General features: G+C 47.1%; 1 protein-coding gene across 3 annotated transcripts; it reads left to right on the top strand.

Moving 5' to 3' along the window:
• Window positions 1-501: 501 nt before the first annotated feature.
• On the top strand, window positions 502-10,747 carry Foxo1l (forkhead box O1 like). Of its 3 annotated transcripts, XM_039084523.2 has the most exons (3): window positions 502-2,517; window positions 3,061-3,146; window positions 3,637-3,852. In XM_039084523.2, exons 1-3 carry the CDS (start codon window positions 990-992, stop codon window positions 3,697-3,699), a joined length of 1,677 nt encoding a protein of 558 aa, XP_038940451.1. In that variant the 5' UTR covers window positions 502-989; the 3' UTR covers window positions 3,700-3,852. The 3 variants fall into 3 exon arrangements, with proteins under 3 accessions (XP_038940451.1, XP_006244762.1, XP_038940450.1); XM_006244700.4 differs by having other exon boundaries at window positions 3,061-10,747; XM_039084522.2 differs by having other exon boundaries at window positions 502-3,146.
• The last annotated feature ends 7,472 nt before the right edge of the window (window positions 10,748-18,219 follow it).

Here is an 18,219-nt window from a genome sequence, read left to right as displayed (position 1 = left end):
TGTTCAAAACAGTGAGCTTGTCCTGAAGGCGGCACAACCGGTTTCTCACCTAGCCGGCCTTACCGTTTGTTTGTTTTGTTTTGGAAGCAGCTTCTGCTCTCCACTCCTCCCCTCCCTTCCCCATCAATGCCTCCCACCAGGAAGCAGTGTGGCTCCCTAGTTTTGAACTGGTCTCTCAGTGCCTGATTTTTCCTCGGTAGTTTTCTCCTATCCTTTAACCTCCCTTCCTGTGAAGGGCCCCAACTTGACACGGCAGACTCCGTCTTGTATCCAGGCCTGCACTTTATACACTAGGCCTTTTCCTTAAGTTAAACTCCAGTTACTGGGGAAACCACAAAACTGTCCCGGAAGGAGTCATCCTACACTCGGGCCTTTAGCGGGAAAACAACTGCAGTTCCAGAGCCTATAGATAGATTTCTTAAACCAACGGACACCATTGTTAGCCAATCACGAGCCTGCCAAGTTGATAAGCCCCGCCCCTCACCCTGCTGTAACCACTCTGAAAAGGCTGAGCTTTAGGAGCTCCGGACCTTCTGTGCTGCCCTGCTGTGAAGGAGGATCCTGAGGGTCCCGGCTCGGGCTTGAACTAAGGCTCTTTGCTTTTGCATACGAGTTCGACTCCTGGTGGTCTTTGGGGACCCTGGGATCTGGGCATAACATTTGGGAGGCTCATCCGGGATCCCCAAGTCCCCCAGGACCTCCGAACCGTTGAGTCAAAACCCGGCCGGTAAGTGTCTGAATGTTTGTCCTCTGTCTCTGTGTCTCGGCACTCCACCCTTAAAACCAGTAGCCTGCAGGCGGTCTGGGCGGACGCGCATGACGCCCCGTACCACGGGACTTGGGAGCCGCCCCCGAGCCGCGTGTAGGGGTTTGGATTCCCCTCCTAGAGTTGAAGAGACAAAGTCGCACGGCAAGAGGCGGTCCTCCCCAGGAGGACTTTCGCCCTTCTGTTTGCTCTCCGTCTGTCTTAATTCTTTGTGACTGACGCCATGGGACAGACCCAGACCACTCCTTTATCTGTGTTCTTAGAACATTTCAAGGACTATAAAATTAGGGCTAGAAGTCGAGGCTTTGTTGTTAAGAAGAAAAGACTGGCCGCTTTTTGCAGGAAGGAATGGCCAACCTTCAACGTTGGCTGGCCACCAGAGGGGACTTATTACCTGCCCGAGATTTTTAGGACCCGGGATATCATCATTTTTGGACGACCGGGACGCCCAGCCCAAATCGCCTACATCAGCACCTGGCTGGATCTGGTCCAGGACCCCCCAAAATGGCTCAAGCCTTGGCTGCCAAAGCAGCCAAGCATAGCCATACTCTCCCTGGAAAACCCCGAGCCACAAGAAACTGAAACTAACCCAAGGAACCCTCTTTATCCTGTCTTGCAGGGTGGCACTGAGGAAGACCTCAACCCTGAGCCACGAGAAACTGAAACTAACCCAAGGAACCCTCTTTATCCTGTCTTGCAGGGTGGCACTGAGGAAGACCTCAACCCTGAGCCACGAGAAACTGAAACTAACCCAAGGAACCCTCTTTATCCTGTCTTGCAGGGTGGCACTGAGGAAGACCTCCTCCTCTCACATCCGCCTTACCGACCCCCACTAGGGGGTCTCCCAGGTCCTCAACCTGAGGCCCCAGGAGGGGCTCAAGGGCCCCCCTTGGCGATCCCACCTCGCATCCAAGAGAAAGCCCAACAACAGCTGCCTCAGCCGCCCACGGCTGAATCCATGATTCACCCCTTAAGGGCAATAGGCCCCCAAGACGATGAGAGGAACCAACTAGCCGTTAGAGAGCTATATAACTGGAAAATGAAGTACCCTCGGTTCTCAGAGAAACCAGCTGCGTTAATTAGCTTAATAGATTCTGTCATTTTAACCCACCAGCCCACCTGGGATGAGTGTCAATTGCTTTTGAAGATCTTCTTCACTAGAGAGGAGCAAGAGAGGATTTTAATTGAGGCTATAAAATTGGTTCCAGGAGCAAATGAGAGCCCTATTCCTAAACAAGTTCTGTTTGACGCAGGCTTTGACTCGACCAGACCAGACTGGAACTTTAACTCGGCAGAAGGTAAGGAGAGTCTTCGGGTCTACCACCAGACTCTGATGAGAGGTCTCAGGGCGGCTGGACAGGGACCCACTCATTTGGCCAAGGTACGTAGTGTGCATCAGGAATGGAAAGAACCACCCGAAGCCTATTTAGAAAGGATTAAGGAGGCCTATCGCACCTACACGTCCCTAAACCCAGAGGCACCTGAGAATAAGTCGGCAGTCATTACGACCTTTGTCAATCAGGCCGCCTGTGACATCAGGGACACATTGCAGAGACTAGATAGGGTAGAGGAGAAGAGTTTGCAGGAGTTGCTGGTAATAGCTAAGAAAGCGATTGACAACAGAGAAATACTTAAGAAGAAACAGCTGCAAACCTACGAGGAGCCACGGAATCGAGGGTTGGCCATGACCCTTATGGCAGATTCCCCGGAAGAGAAACGACGCCAACGGCACCAACTCGAAGACGGAAAAGGTAAGCGGCCCCAACCAAAGGATAAGCCAGCGCTCCGAAAGAACCAATGTGCGTACTGTAGGAAGATGGGACACTGGGTCAGGGACTGCCCCAAGAAACCTACAAAGAGGGACAAAGGGGGACAGGGTTCCGACCCCCTCCCTGAACCCAGGGTAACCCTTAAAGTGGAGAGGAAACCCAGTAGTTTCTCAGTAGACACAGGGGCACAATACTCAGTCCAAACCCAATCCCATGGCAAACTGTCCTCAAAGAAATCGTGGAAACAGGGGGCCACTGGTATGAATCAGTATGCACAGACTACCCAAAGAACAGTGGATCTTGGATCAGGCCAGGTATCCTGCTCCTTCAACTGCCCCAACCCCCGCTTGCTGACCGAGATAGGAACTCAGAACTCTTTTGATCAAAAAGGGAACTCTGTCACAGATCACAGAGGGTGCCCTGGTCACAAAATCACCCTGCCTCTAGATGATGAATATAAATTGCACCAAAGACCAAGCTCTCTCCCAAATGAAATCTCAACTTGGTTAACCAAATTCCCTTCAGCTTGGGCAGAAACCGGAGGAATGGGGTTGGCAGACCATAGGACCCCCATTTGCGTTGAACTGATACCAGGAGCAACTCCTGTCCAGGTAAGACAGTACCCAATCTCCCAAAAAGCCAAATCAGGTATCATGCCCCACATCAGAAGGCTCATAGACTTGGGCATACTGGTGCCTTGCCAGTCCCAGTGGAATTCGCCCCTAAAGCCCATCAAGAGGCGCAACTCTGATGACTATAGACTAGTCCTGGATCTCAGAGAGGTCAACAAGAGAGTTATGGACATACATGCAACAGCACCAAACTCACATACCCTCCTGAGTTCATTAAATCCTTCCAAGAGTTGGTATACAGTATTGGACCTCAAAGATGCTGTCCTTAGCCTGCCTTTAGCCCCCCAGAGCCAACCTCTGTTTGCCTTTGAATGGCACGATCCTGAAAAAGAATTCAATGGACAACTAACATGGACCAGACTGCCACAAGGCTTCAAGAATTCACCAACCATCTTTGACAAGGCTCTACGTGAGGATCTGGGTGAGTACAGGCGGGAACACCCCAATACCACCCTCTTGCAATATATAGATGACCTCTTGGTGGCAGCAGAGACCATGGAAGAATGTCTACGGAGTACTGAAGACCTGCTAATGACACTGGGAAAACTAGGCTATCGGGCATCATATAAGAAGGCTCAAATCTGCCAACAAGAGGTAATGTACTTGGGATATACCCTAAAAGGGGGCCAACGATTGCTATCGAAGGTACGAATAGATAACATTTTGAAGGTCCCCACACCAACTACAATACAGAAGGTCAAACAATTCTTGGGGTTGGCAGAATTCTGCCGTCTTTGGGTCCCTAATTTTGCAGAATTGGCAAAGCCCCTCCATGAGGCCACCAAAAAAAAGGAGCCCTTCCAATGGACTGAGACCCAGGAAAGCTCTTTCAATCGACTCAAACAGGCCTTATTAGCAGCCCCCGCATTGGCGCTACCTGACGTCACCAAGCCCTTTTATCTATATTTAGACGAAAGCAAAGGAGTAGCTAAAGGAGTCCTCACTCAAACGTTAGGCCCAGTAGCATACCTATCAAAGAAATTAGACCCTGTGGCTTCTGGATGGCCTCCGTGTTTGAGAATTATTGCTGCCACAGCCTTGCTAGTCAAGGGCGCAGACAAACTGACTCTGGGGCAAGAAGTTTGCATTACTACTCCCCATGCCATCGAAAGGGTTCTCAAACAACCCCCAGATCGTTGGATGAGCAGTACACGCATAACTCACTACCAAAGTCTGCTAAGCCCCCCGCGTGTCCGTTTTCTACCAAGGGCTGCCCTGAACCCAGATTCTCTGCTACCAGACCCTGGTCTGGAGACCCCGTTTCATGACTGCGTGGGCACACTGAACCAGGTGCACCGACTCGGGAAAGACCTATCAAACCCGGGCCGCTGCTGAATGCAGAAACCACTTGGATCACGGAGGGTTACGGCTTTATGCTCGATGGACAAAGGTGCGGGGGCGGCAGCGTTATCAGACTCAGAAACTATATGGGTGTCTGCCCTGTCACCTAGCACTGCTGCACAACGGGGCAAACTCACGGCGCCCAAGAGACACCTTAAAATTGGGAAAAGGCAAAAGACTCAACATTTATATCGATAACGGGTATGCCTCTGCCACAGCCTGTATCCATGGGGCTATTTATCAGGAGAGAGGACTCCTGACGGCTGGAGGAAAGACTTAAAAGCAAACAGGAGACCCTAAACCTGTTGGAGGCCCCTTTGGCTTCCAAAGAAACTGGCTATAGTTATAGACTGCCCAGGCCGTGCCCAAAAGGCAACTATGCCTAAAGCAAAAGGCAGTCAATGTGGCAGATTTGGCAGCCAAGGTAGAGGCTCTCAATCCTATATCAGTTTTGACTTTCCAACTGCCTGACCCAGGAGCTCCAATCCTACCAGAGAAGCCTGAGTACTCCAAAGAGGATGCCACCTCTATCCACAAACTCCCTATGACCCATAAGCCTGAGGGCTGGTGGCTCACCGGAGACTGCAAAATAATCCTGCGCACCAATTTGGCAGCCAGTCTGCTCCAGCGTATACACCAGACAACCCACTTGGGCACCACGAAAATCAAGGATCTGATAAGAAAGGCAGACCTACAGATCCTCAATCTCAGGTCCCAGGTCAAACAGACTGCATCCAAGTGCTTGAGCTGTAAGCTCACTAATGCAGAGAATCAACCCCAGGCTGGAGGGTGCTAAACCTGGCTGGCACTCACTGGGAAATGGACTTTACTGAGGTAAGACCAGGGGAATATGGTTACAGGTGCCTACTAGTGCTTGTAGACACCTTTCCGGGATGGACAGAGGCCTACCCGACTAGGCATGAAACAGCACCAACAGTGCTCACAACGATACCAGAGGAGGTGCTTCCCAGGTATGGAATGCCAGCCGTCCTAAGCTCTGACAAGGGACCTGTCCTCACTACTCAGGTAACACGGGATGGCTAATGCCACTGGGGTGAATCGGAAACTACATTGTGCTTACAGGCCCCAAAGCTCAGGGCAGGTAGAGAGGATGCTTAGAACTCTAAAGAGACCCTTACTAAATTAAACTTTGAGACTGATGGGGATTGGGTGGTTCTCCTCCCCTTCGCTTTCTATAGGGTGCACCACACACCCTATACGTTAGGTTTAACCCCTTATGAAGTCGTGTTTGGAAGACCCCCCCCCCCACTCTACCTAACCTAAAATCTAAAGTGTTAGCTGAAATTGATGATAGCCACTTACCTGACTCTCTCGAACATCTAGGCCACACCCAAAAGGAGCTCTGGCCTAACCCGAAGGCTACTTTTGAGGCTACATCACCTTCCCCCCCCCCCCCCCCAAACTGCTATCGCAGACTGACTGAGCTGGCTTGGTCAGGAAGGAACTATGGCAGCCTCCTTAAAATCAAATTAGATAAGTGACGACCTACACAGCCTACACCCTATAGGTCTAGGCCCTAATAAGGTATTGGCATCTCTGACACCCAATCAACCTCATCCACGGACTCCACCCATGTCCACACCTCCCACAGAGTCCCCTAACAGATTCTGGCCCATTACATCTTGAAGCCACCAACAAGTGTTAACCAACAAGTGTTTACTCCGTCTCACACAGATCTGAGGAGTGTTGGTGATGCTTGAATGCCAATCCCTGCCCTCCCCCATATTGTGATGGAGCAACCCTCAAGTCCTTGGTAACAGAGTATCAGGAAGCTCAGCATTGCAGGTGGCAGCCAGCAGGTCCCAGCTGAATCACTCTGCAGTCACTGCAGAGACAAGGGCTCTGTGTAGGTAATTCTGTGCCCCCATTCCCCCGTTGCTCCTGCCTATGTAATACCACAGTAACTCAGACAGGTTCAGGGTACTCCTGTGGGTTGCCCTGGTGCTGTTTGTATTTTGATGCTAATTACGCTTCCCCAAGAGGGGCTGCCTGGGACAGGGAGTGAATCACGTACTCAGGTGACTTCATCAGAACCTTCTCCCCATTTTAACTTGTAAAATAAAGGCTAGAATCATGATTGGGCAGGGGAAGGGAAGGTGGAGCTGAAGAGTTGGGGGGAGAGGGAGGAGGAGAGAAGGGGACTACAGAGGAGAGGAGGTGGAAGGAAGATGGAGATGAAGCACGTGGTCTGGAGAAACCACAAGTTATAAGGTGTGGGGAGCCGACTTGCCTGAGACTCCAACATTGAGCTAATTAGGACAGAAAAAGGACATATGAAAGTTCACCTAAAGGACAAGCTCAGTGGAAAAAGCCTAATGTCCTAGCTAAAGTGTCACCCCTCTACGCCTAGTAAGCTTTCTGAGCCAGAGGAAGGTTCTGAGGGAGAACCAGAACCTGAGACCCAAGATTCCCCCAAGGAGGAGACCACCACCACTGATCCGGCCCCAGAGGGCCTGCCTCGGTATCTTTACAGGCCCTTAGATCTTAAGGTCTTAGAGAAACTTAAGGCTGCTGTTTCTAATTATGGACCTGTTACTCCTTTTACCTTGGCTTTGCTTGAGTCCAGTACAGAGGGGTGGTTCACCCCACGGGAATTTTCCCAATTGGCTAGAGCTGCCTTGAGTGGAGGAGACTTTGTTTTATGGAAATCTGAAATGACTGAGGCAGTAAAAGAAATTAAAACCAAAAATCACTCTCATGTCAGCTCCCGCTCCTGGACTGCAACAAAACTTTTAGGGGAGCCATCATATCATACTCTTGAGTCACAAATGTTGTTGTCCCCCCTCCCCTTCTCCCCGGGCCTTTAGTCCAGGTCTGTCAAGCCTGTTTGGCCGCTTGGAAAAAACTTCCTCCAAAGAACGGTGCTTCTGCAACTTTAACTAAGGTCCTTCAGGGACCTGATGAGCCATACAGTGCCTTCATCAGCCGACTCGCTGAAAAGGCTGAACGGCTGTTTGGCATACAAGAGCCTGAGAATCCCTTTATAAAACTACTTGCTTATGAGAACGCCAACCCAGCCTGCCAAGATATTTTAAAACACCACTGTTCTAAGACCTTAGTTGAATATGTTTGCCTATGTGCTGGAGCGGGGACCAGTCATGCTATCGGACTAGCAATTGGTGCTGTCCTACAGTGGGCTGGGGTGTCAAACACCCCCAAGACCTGCTTTAATTGCAAACAGGTGGGCCATTTCATGTGAGAATGCCCTTATCCCAAGATGAATCACAGAGGAAAAACTAACTTGACAGGACAGAGAGAGATGGACGTCGCTCTATCCGCATGCCCTAGCCCTACAACCCTAAGTGCCCGTTGTCATCATGGCCGCCACTGGGCAAGAGAATGCAGGGCCAAGACTGACAGTCAGGGACGCCCTCTGCCCTCTCGCCTGTCAGGAAACTTCTTATGGGGGCAGCCTCCCGCCCCCTTCCCACGGACAGACCCCGGGGCAATAGGGTTTGTTCCTTAGGCTTCCCATGTTCCCCAGTTTGCTCCGTGGCTGATCTCTGGCGGGCCACAAGTGGTAGCTCAGGATGGACCTCTGTGCCTCCTCCGGCACAATCTTAACACCTGAGAAGGCATCCGGGCCCTGCCTCCAGGGACTTTGGGCCTGATATCCGGCCGTGCTTCCTCTTCCATTAAAGGGCTTCAGATTACTCCAGGAATAATAGACACAGGGCAAAATGAGGAAATCCAGGTCCTGGCCAGGGCCTCCAACGATCCCATATTTATATCCACTTAACAGGCCATTGCTCAGTTAGTTTTGCTTCCCAAAACTTCAATTAACAATCCTTATACAAAGATTCCAGAGAGCCAAAAGAACGTAAAATATCTGAGGTATTTTGGGCTCAAAGGATTTCTGCCTCTCGCCCCATGCTTATTCTTAAGTTAAAGGGAAAGTCTTTTCAAGGTCTGTTAGACTCTGGGGCTGATGCCACAATCATTTCAAGCAAATTTTGGCCCGCTACATGGCCATTGACTGATTCTGACACCCATCTCCAGTGTATAGGACATTCTAAAAATCCTCAGGTCAGTGCTCAGACCCTAAATTGGACAGATTCTGAAGGCAATTCAGGAACTGTTATTCCTTATGTTATACCAGATTTACCTACTAATCTCTGGGGAAAGAGATATTCTTTCCCAGAAGAATGTGATTATGTGCAGCCCCAAGGAAGTTACCTTTACTATAAAATTACTTAAAAGAGCCAGTGCATCCTTCTGCTCCCATTTCCATTGGTCCTTGTCCTGTTTTGGTTCCTCAGTTCCCTCCTGGACCCTCTCCCACTCTGCCTGGATCCCCCACTTCTTCTCAAAATAATTACTTTTCCTTCAATTGCATCTACCCCGTTAGTTCCTCAAGCTGCATATTCTTCTCCAGAGACCAAGAGTCTGATTCTTACCTTGATTAATCAGACTTTTCTTACAATTAATGCTACTTCTCCCTCTGTGGTAAATGATTGTTGGTCGTGCTATCATTCCCAGTCTCCTTTCTATGAAGGTTTTGCAGTTGATGCTGAAGTTATCCCTACCAATAATTCCCATTTGTGTCGCTGGCAGACAGGGGAATGGAATGGCCTCTCACTTTGACAAGTATCTGGTTTGGGATTGTGTGTTGTTGGAAGCGACACTCCCACCCAATATACCCATCTTTGTAATCGGACCATCTCCCCAGATAAAGATTCTAGTTACCTTCCACCACAAAATGATACATGGTGGATATGCCTTGATGGGCTTTCCCCTTGCTTGGCCACCGAAGCATTTTTTACTGACAGTTCTGATTTTTGTGTTTTGGTCCAACTTGTTCCTCAATTAATTTATTATCCCTCTGAGGAAATTTTTCATCTTTGGGATCAGTCTCATGACTCTTCCCTTGGCCTCTCTTGACAGTGGCGCGAGCCCATCTCCGCCATCACTATTTCTGTTTTATTGGGACTGGGAGCTGTGGTGCTGGGACAGGAATTTCATCACGTGTTCTTTCAAACAGCCGCTGCCAAGAATTGAGTGCTACCATTGATGCTGATGTTCAATGCCTTCAACAGGGGTGGATGACCTTACTGACTCCCTCTCCTCCCTCGCTGAAGTGGCCCTTCAGAATCGTAGAGGCCTTGACCTGCTTTTCCTTCAACAAGGGGGGCTGTGTGCAGCCCTAAAGGAAGAATGCTGTTTCTATGTGGCTAAGACAGGTCTAGTCAAAGAAAGCATGAAAAAAGGGGGAGGGGGATGGGGGAGGGAAGGAGGCGAGAGCTGGCATCACAATTGGTTTTCCACCTCCCCTTGGCTGACCGCCCTTCTTCCCTCTTTGTTGGGACCCTTGGTTGGTCCTCTTTTGCTCATATCTTTTGGCCCATGGGCCTTTAGTCACCTGACTAGCCTTATTAAACAACAAGTAGATGATTGGGCAGTGAAACCTATTCACATGCATTATCATAGATTGGCTTTAGAGGATTTAGGTAAAGAAGGCTCGGCTTCAACTCCCATCTCCACCCAATCCGATCTGGGCAATATGGCTCTTGGGACTGCCTAATGTTGGCCCTACTTGCAAAAATAGCCTCCATCACCTTTCAGCCTTGGCACTGACATTGACTGTGATTCTCTGTCCCCTGCTCAGTCCATGCTGGGTAGAACGCCAAAGACGGGCAACTTTCGAGACCCCCATTCACCTAAGACAGAAGCCCTGAAGGCTGACAGGGTATTCAGTGACGGGTAAGACTGGTGGGCTCCTCGATCGATCCTAAGACAGGCACTACCCCAAAAGGATAAGAGGGACTTCGTTCCCCGCTGAGCTACTTGCCATCTTGGAGTGCTAATATCAGGGGCCTTTCATCCATACCAATCTGGTGGTCAGCGTTGCTCAGTAACAAGGCTTGCCAGAAGTGTTGATATAAATTTGGTGGTCCAACAGGTTTTTGTTGAGAGCTAGTTTCATACAGACCTAGGGCTGGTGACCTTTGCAAAAGAATCAGCTTCCTACAGACCCCTACAGCCCCAGGTCTTGTGACCTTTTGCTGAAAGCCAATTTCCTACAGACCCACGGATTGTGACCTTCTGCTAGGGGCCAACTTCCTACAAGGAACCTAGGCCAACATCCTGCAGGAGTGAGCTAACTACCCTATTGGTTAGAACATCAAGGTCTCCCGCCCCCTGAAGACTTCCTCCTCCCCCTGCCTTGTTACTGTATATAATCAGAGCCTGTAAGCATTAAACTTGTCGCCTTGATCAGACTCTTGTCTTAGCGTCCTTCTTCGTGTCTCTTGTCTCCCATTCTCTTCCAGGTACCCTCCGGACCCTCGTTGACTGTCCTGTTGGATGGGACAATAAGGGACCTCACAGTTGGGGGAATAGAGTGGTGTAGTAGTAGATTGAAGGACCCTAGGGGCTTTTTCCAGCCTTATACCCACCGGCCTCAGGTCAAGACCAGTCCAAGTTCCATTCTCCACCCAAAGTTCTCGGGAGGAGCAGGAACATTCTTGAAAAACCACAGAATGTACTGACTGATGGTCACCTGACTCTCTGGTCCCAGATAGAGTTTGAATGCTTGACATAATCTACCCATGCTTGCTAGCCAATAGATTCAAAAGTCATTATGCTTAGCCAATAAGTTTAAACTGTAACCTTGCTGATGTAGCCTGTACCTTTAAAAAGTATATAAATTGCTTGTTATAGCCATTGGGGTTGCTTTCTAGTCATTCACCATGAGGAGCTGGTTGAGGGTCAACCCTGATGCCCTGGAAAATAAACCTCTTGCATTTGCATCAAACTCCATTCTCTTGTCTCACTTGGGGGGTGGTATCCTGGTCATTAAGACTCACTTCGAGTCTTACGGGTCTGCCCAATCTAGGCACACAGCTCGTATTCACATTATATGAGTTGTGTTTCTATTGCACAGGTTTATCTGGGTTGGAAAATTTACAACATCCTTGGTTCCCACGGCAGGCATGTTCTACTTGTCTAACTCCATGCATTCGCACTGGAGTCTTAAATGTTTCCCCTGATTTCTGTGTCCTAGTACAACTCACCTCAAGAATAGCATATTGTTCAGGAGGGGAATGTCTTTAGTCATCTCACTCCTGGGCATCATATATGATCCAAAATGGAACCTGTAACTGCCCTTGTTCTGTTCACCCTCTTAGGTATAGGTATTGCCAGGGTCGTAGGCACTGGAACCTCTGCTCTGGTATTGCAATGTGCTCATTACAGGCCATTGAGGCTGGCTATCGGCAGGATGTCCAGAGACTAGAAAAATCAATGTCTGCCTTAGAAAAACCACTCTCTTCTCTGGCTGAAGTTGTGTGGCAGAATAGAAGAGGATTTAGGTCTACTGTTCTTACAGCAAGGTACAATATGTGTCACATGAGGAGAAGAATGTTGTGTCTATGCAGACCAGACTGGCCCAGTTAGAAAAGATATGGTGGAACTAAGGAGAATACAGGACAGAAAATGAGAAATGGAACAATATCAAGGATGGTGTGAAAGTATGTTTAATGGGTCCCCTTCACTGACTACCTTCACATCTACCCTTGCTGGACCACTCGTTAATTGTGCTCTTACTAATACTCACCTTCAGGCCTTGCATACTAAATAGATTAACCAATTTTGTTTGGGCCTTCTTTTAGGTATTTGTGAAAGGGGAATGAAGGGCCCCCAACTTGACAAGACAGATACCATCTTGTAACCAGGCTTACATTTTATATACTAGGCCCTGTCATGGTCAGGTTAAACTCTTAATTACTAGAAAAACCACAAACTGTTCCTGGAAGGAACCACTCTAGACTCCAGCCACCAGCAGGAAAATTCCCTGTGTTCAGAGGCTATTGACAGTTACAGATTTCTTAAGCCACCTGCAATCATTGCTAGCCAATCACATACCTGCTGCGTTGATAGGCCCCCTTGTGTTGATGTAACCCCAATGAAAAGGTGCTCGTTGCCTTCTGCGCTACTCCGCTGTGTCTGAGGAGCCCGAGGGTCCGAACTCAGGCTTGAATTAAGACTCTTTGCTTTTGCATACAAGTTCAACTCCTGGTGGTCTTTGGGGACCCTCAGGTCTGGGCATAACACCTGTGCTTGGAATATAGTCTGTTTTGTCTTACACTTGACAGAATTTTCACTACAAATAGGCAACTTTCACTTTGACCTCTCCTCTTACTGTGATCTGAAGCCAGTGGGTAGATAAAACCTCGGAGCTGCCTTTCCTGTCCTAGGTTTAAACCGTCCAAGGGTGCTGAGGTGCTGTCAATATAGTAAACATACTGAGTTTCTGGCTTGGTATCATGTCTCCATCAGGCAGAGTTCACAGCTCAGTGGATCCTAGCTACCCCAGCTCCTCTGTCCGTTGTGTCTGTGTGTCTGTCCTTTTATCTTTCTTTTGTCTGTCCTGTTAAGTCAAGTCCAAAGCCCCAGTGGTCTTGGCACTCCAGGCCTTTTGTGAACACACAAGGTTGCCTTTGCTGTGCTTGGCTATCAAAATCAACAGGCCTCACTAGAGGCCTCTTAAGCAGGTGAGCTTTCCAATCAGCTAAACTAGCCAGTCTGCTCTGAGGGAAACTCCTGTCTTCCACTGTCCCATGCTGAAATTAGGTGGGATGCCATGATGACCTACCGTCTATGTGGGTAGGAGGGGCCCGAACTCTGGTCTTCATGCATAAACACTATCACCTCTGATATCATCTCCCCCCACCCATCCCCACACGGTGATTTAATATTTATTTTCATTTTATTGATGTGTGTGTGTGTGTGTGTGCGCGCGCGCGTGCGCGCGCGCCGCGCCATGTATGTGTAGGTGACTTCAGAGGCCAGATTCCCAGGAGCAGGAGTTCCAGGCAGTTGTAACCTGCCCTAGTCATGTGAGTATTGGGAAACACAGAGGTCCTGTACGAGGGCAGTATATGCTTTTAACCACAGAGCCATTCCTTCAGCCCTGCATAGGGATTCTTACTGCAGTATTTCCTGGCTGTAAGAAGCTCTTTTGGAGCCTAAGGGAGACTCTCAGATGATTATGTGGTAAGACCCCAAAGTGGCCCTACATCAGGAGCGCCACCCACAGAGTGCAGATTGACAAAGTGACGGCTGCAATAGCATGAGGGTATAAGGTTTTAATCCACATACGTGGGGTTGCTCATCCACACAGGGAGAAGCAACCAGGAACTCAAAATGCACACAACTTTCATTCATTACAGAGGGCAGACTTCAGCAACAGGGTTAGCTGGCCTATTCTCATTGGTGGTACACAGGACAAAGGATCTGGTCAGGTATTGGCTGGCCTGCTCAAGGGGCTGTTCTTGGCTCAGTTGGTCACTTTCCTCATCCAGCCCTACAACTGGCCTTGGTGAATCACCAAGAAAGGGCTAAGTTGGCACGTCCCTTAGAGGGGAGTGAACTGGGTGGTTGGGCAGGGTGGTCTTGTGGTTGTTCTCAGGATTTACCACAGGGAGGGATAGGGAGAACAGCTGTTATTGTTTTATCTTAATTAGCTTAGTCAGAATTGCCTCAATATCTTGATCATCAAAACTTTATCATATCACTGGGCATCCTGACGTCAGATGTGTCTCTCAGAAAGGCCACAAGAGGGGTTGGGGATTTAGCTCAGTGGTAGAGCACTTGCCTAGCAAGCGCAAGGCCCTGGGTTCGGTCCCCAGCTCCGAAAAAAAGAAAAAAAAAAAAAAAAAAAAAAAGAAAGGCCACAAGTTTGTCATAGGCATCCTGACGCCCAGATGGATTTCTCAAAACCTTGTTTTCACAGCTTTGCTTTTCACATCTATGAAACTTTATTTCTTCAATTAGTGTTGCAATTTCTTGTGACACCCAGTGAAGTTATTTACTGTAGGTTACCCTTATTTCCAGCATGGACACAGTCTCATTTTTATTAAGAGAACAGTCATGGGGTTGGGGATTTGGCTCAGTGGCAGAGCGCTTGCCTAGGAAGCGCAAGGCCCTGGGTTCGGTCCCCAGCTCCGAAAAAAAGAACCAAAAAAAAAAAAAAAAAAAGAGAACAGTCATTCATTTTCTTATTTATTTATTCATTCTCTGAAAACTTCATCTATTTTTTGTCTACTTTCTTTTTTTTTTTTTATTCAGCTAGAGGCATGTAGAAATTCTTTTCTTTTTGATTTTTCAATTTAGTGGAATTCAGTTTTGGTTCAGTTTTGATTTTCTGAGTTTCATTAATATGTGTTGTAATATCCACCCCACCCCCATCTCTAATTTTGTGGATTTGGGCCTCTTTTTCTTTTGGTTACTTTGGAAAAGGACCGTTTGTTTCATTGATTATTCGTATGTTGTCACGTAAACAAACAACAACAAAGAGAACTGGACCAGAGGCATTCACTGACCTTCAAAGAATTACCACTGATACTGCTCAAATTATTCTGTAAAACAGAAAAGGAAGAAATTCTCCCAGCTTTTGTAGGAAGACATTATTCTGGCCAGAGAAGGACAAATATAGTTACATACTGATTTTCCTGATGAATATAGATATAAAATCTCAAAAAGTAAAAACCCCTTGGAAACCTAATTCAAATCACATCAAATAGATTATTCATCACAATCCGATTGGCTTCATTTCAAACATGCTGGGATGAGTCAACATACTTGAATTAATACGTGTAATTCATACATGTATATTAGTCAAAGACAGAAAACACATGATCATTTCAGTAGACATTTCAGTAGAAAGAGCCTTTCACAAAATTCAACATCCCTTCACGATGACAGTCATGGAGAGCTCCTGTCTGTGGCTCAGTTGAGTGATGAGGTAAGTTGCCAACTCCTCAACATACAATAAAGTCCTTAACTAATTTTTTTAAGCAAATATGGAGACACACACCTTTAATCCCAGCCTTGGGAGACAGAAGTGGGTAGATCGGTACAAGTTTCAGGGCAGCCTGATTTCTGTTTATTGTTTTTCTTGGAGGTGAGTGTGAAGGGAAGGCATTCAATCACATCTGAATATTTTAACGTTAATTTTAAATGAAAGAGAAGGCTAACAAATGTGTATAAAAATCATCTGAGAGTCTCCCTTAGTCTCTAAGGCTCTAAAAGAGGACTACTCATGTGGCTGAAAAGTGGGGGTTGGGGGAACCTTTTGAAATGGGGGGGAGGGGGCAGCTCAAGTCTAGCCTGAAAAATAGGAGACCCAAACCTTGTTTCAAAAACAATCTGCCAGGCATGGTGGTACATACCTTTAATCCCAGGGCTCCAGGTACAGGCAAGTGGATCTCTGTGGAAAGCCAACCTGATTTACATCCAGGACAGCCATGGAGAATATGGACAGAATATCTCAACATAATAAAGACAATATTGTCTAATATACATAATATGGAAAACCCGTAGCCGTGTTGTGCTAATCAGAAAAACTTCCTACTGAAGTTAGGAACACAAGGGTCCCTTCTCTCTCTACGTTCTCCAAAGTAGGCTTTGTTTTCAGAAAGGTGCCAAGACACAAAATGAGCGCCCAAAAATCAGTAGAGTTCCTATATGCTGATAGCAAAAAAATGAAAGATCATCAAGAAAATGATCCTATTACTAATAGATAGCTACAGGGGGCTGGAGAGACGGCTCAGTGTTTAAGAGCAGTCTGCTCTTCCAGAGGTCATGAGTTCAGTTCTCAGCAACCACATCACATGGTGGCTCACAACCATCTGGGTTCTGATGCCCTCTTCTGGCATTCAGACGTACTCATACTCATTGAAAAAATAACAACAACAACAACAAAAATCTTTAAAAAAAGATAGTAGCCATGAAAAGATAAATTCCTGCGCTGAAAACTAAGTGAGGAAAAAAATATCTCTACAATGAAAACTCTGGAAAGAGAGCCAGGGAAGACACTAAAGGTGAAGCAGAAGCCAGAGAGGAGCACTGTTCACCACCTGGCTCCTCATGGCTTGCTCAGCTTGTCTTGTATACAATCCTGGACCACATTCCTAGGGATGACACCGCCCATAGTGGGTTGGGTCTTTCTAGGCCAATCATTGATTTAAAAAAATGTCCCACAAACTTGACTATAGGCCAATTTGATGAAGGCATTTTCTCAATTGAAGTTTCCTCTTTCCAGTAGCTTGTGTCATGCTAACATACACACACACACACACACATACACACACACACAACCAAAATAGTACATTACCAAAAGAAATCTACAAATTTTGTCTCCAAAACAAACAAACAAACAAACAAACAAAAATCTGTTCTTCAGGGGCTGGAGAGATGGCTTAGCAGCTACAAGTGCTGGTTTCTCTTCCAGAGGATTCTCAGTACACACATGGCCGCTCTAAGGCATCTGTAACCTCAGTTCCAAGGGACCCAACACCTTCACATGTACATACATGCTGCGGGTAAAGCATTGACACACATTAAGAACAATAAAATAAATAAAACATTTAAGCCAGGCAGTGGTGACACACATCTTTGATCCCGGCACTCAGGAGGCAGAGGCCAACTCTGTGAGTTCGAGACCAGCCTGGTCTACACAGTGAGTTCCAGGACAGCCAGGGTACAGAGAGAAATCCTGTGTGGAAAAACCAACCAAAACCAAACCAAACAAACAAAACCACTCTTCACAAATATAGAAAAACAATTAAAATTAAGAAGTAAAAGGAAAAAAAAAGCCAACCCAAACAAAAAGCATACTGCAGGAGGTATTGTCTACCTGATTTCAAATTATTATACCTATAGTCATAAAAGCAGTATGGTGCTGGCATGGAAATAGATGGCATAGAATTGAAGACCCAGGCTTGTCCATTTAATTCTACAGTCACTTGATTTTTGACAAACACAAGATGAAAAGCAAAAAACAAACCACACACACACACACACACACACACATACACACACACACGGGAGAAAAGGCAGCATCTTTAACTAATGGTGCTGGAGATGTGCTTATCAACATGTAGAAGAATGAGACGAGGGCTTTTTCTCTCACCTTGTCAAAACCCAACTCTAAATGGACCAAGAACCTCAACCTGAGACCTGATACTATGAAACCACTTAGAAAAGTAGAGAATACACTTCAACATACAGATAGGTATAGATTTTTCTGAATAGGACTTCAGGGTCCCAGGAAATAAGGCCTCGGTATCAACAAATGACACCTCAGGAGACTAAAACAAACAAAAAAGGAAACTGTCAGTTGCGTGATGGGGCAGCTCACCGGATGGGAGGAAGGTTTTGTGAGGTATTCGTGTCGTGAAAGGGCTTGGCCAATCGTAGGTAGGTTACCCATGCCCCAGTGGATGGACCCATACCCATACGCATATGGGAAGTAATAACTGGTCTCAGGGGTTTACTAATAATAATGGAAAAGAGAAAGCGTGACCACCATGCTTGTCTACCATTCAAGTTTTTAAAAATTACATTTCATATGTGTGCACGAAGGTGCACATGCCACAGTGCCTGTGTGGATGTCAGAGGACAATTTGCAGGAGTCAGTTCTGTCCTTCATGTGGGTCCAAGGCATAGTCCTTAAATCACTGATTCATTTCTAAAATATAACATTTGCTCTAAAAGCTATTATAGAACATATCAATTACTTTATACCAAAAGTATTCCATAGGAGAATTCTCACAATATTTTGCCTAAATGACTTCAAATATATGAATATATACTCAGTCAGTAGCCTTATGAAGAATGCTTGAAATCAGTCCTCTGTATGTTCCAGTTCCATAGGACTCTGACCAAACCCTGGAAGTCTAGAACGCGG

This window comes from Rattus norvegicus, chromosome 9 (assembly GCF_036323735.1).
Source record: "Rattus norvegicus strain BN/NHsdMcwi chromosome 9, GRCr8, whole genome shotgun sequence".
Classification (NCBI taxonomy): domain Eukaryota; kingdom Metazoa; phylum Chordata; class Mammalia; order Rodentia; family Muridae; genus Rattus; species Rattus norvegicus.
This window is presented reverse-complemented; position numbering and strand designations above follow the sequence as displayed.

Excerpts from the sequence above, each read along its gene's own strand:
- Foxo1l (XM_006244700.4), top strand. The coding sequence starts at position 990 with ATGGGACAGACCCAGACCACTCCTTTATCTGTGTTCTTAGAACATTTC. Across the intron at positions 2,518-3,060 it reads CCAACTCGAAGACGGAAAAG|CTTGGGCAGAAACCGGAGGA; the intron begins GTAAGCGGCCCC and ends AATTCCCTTCAG.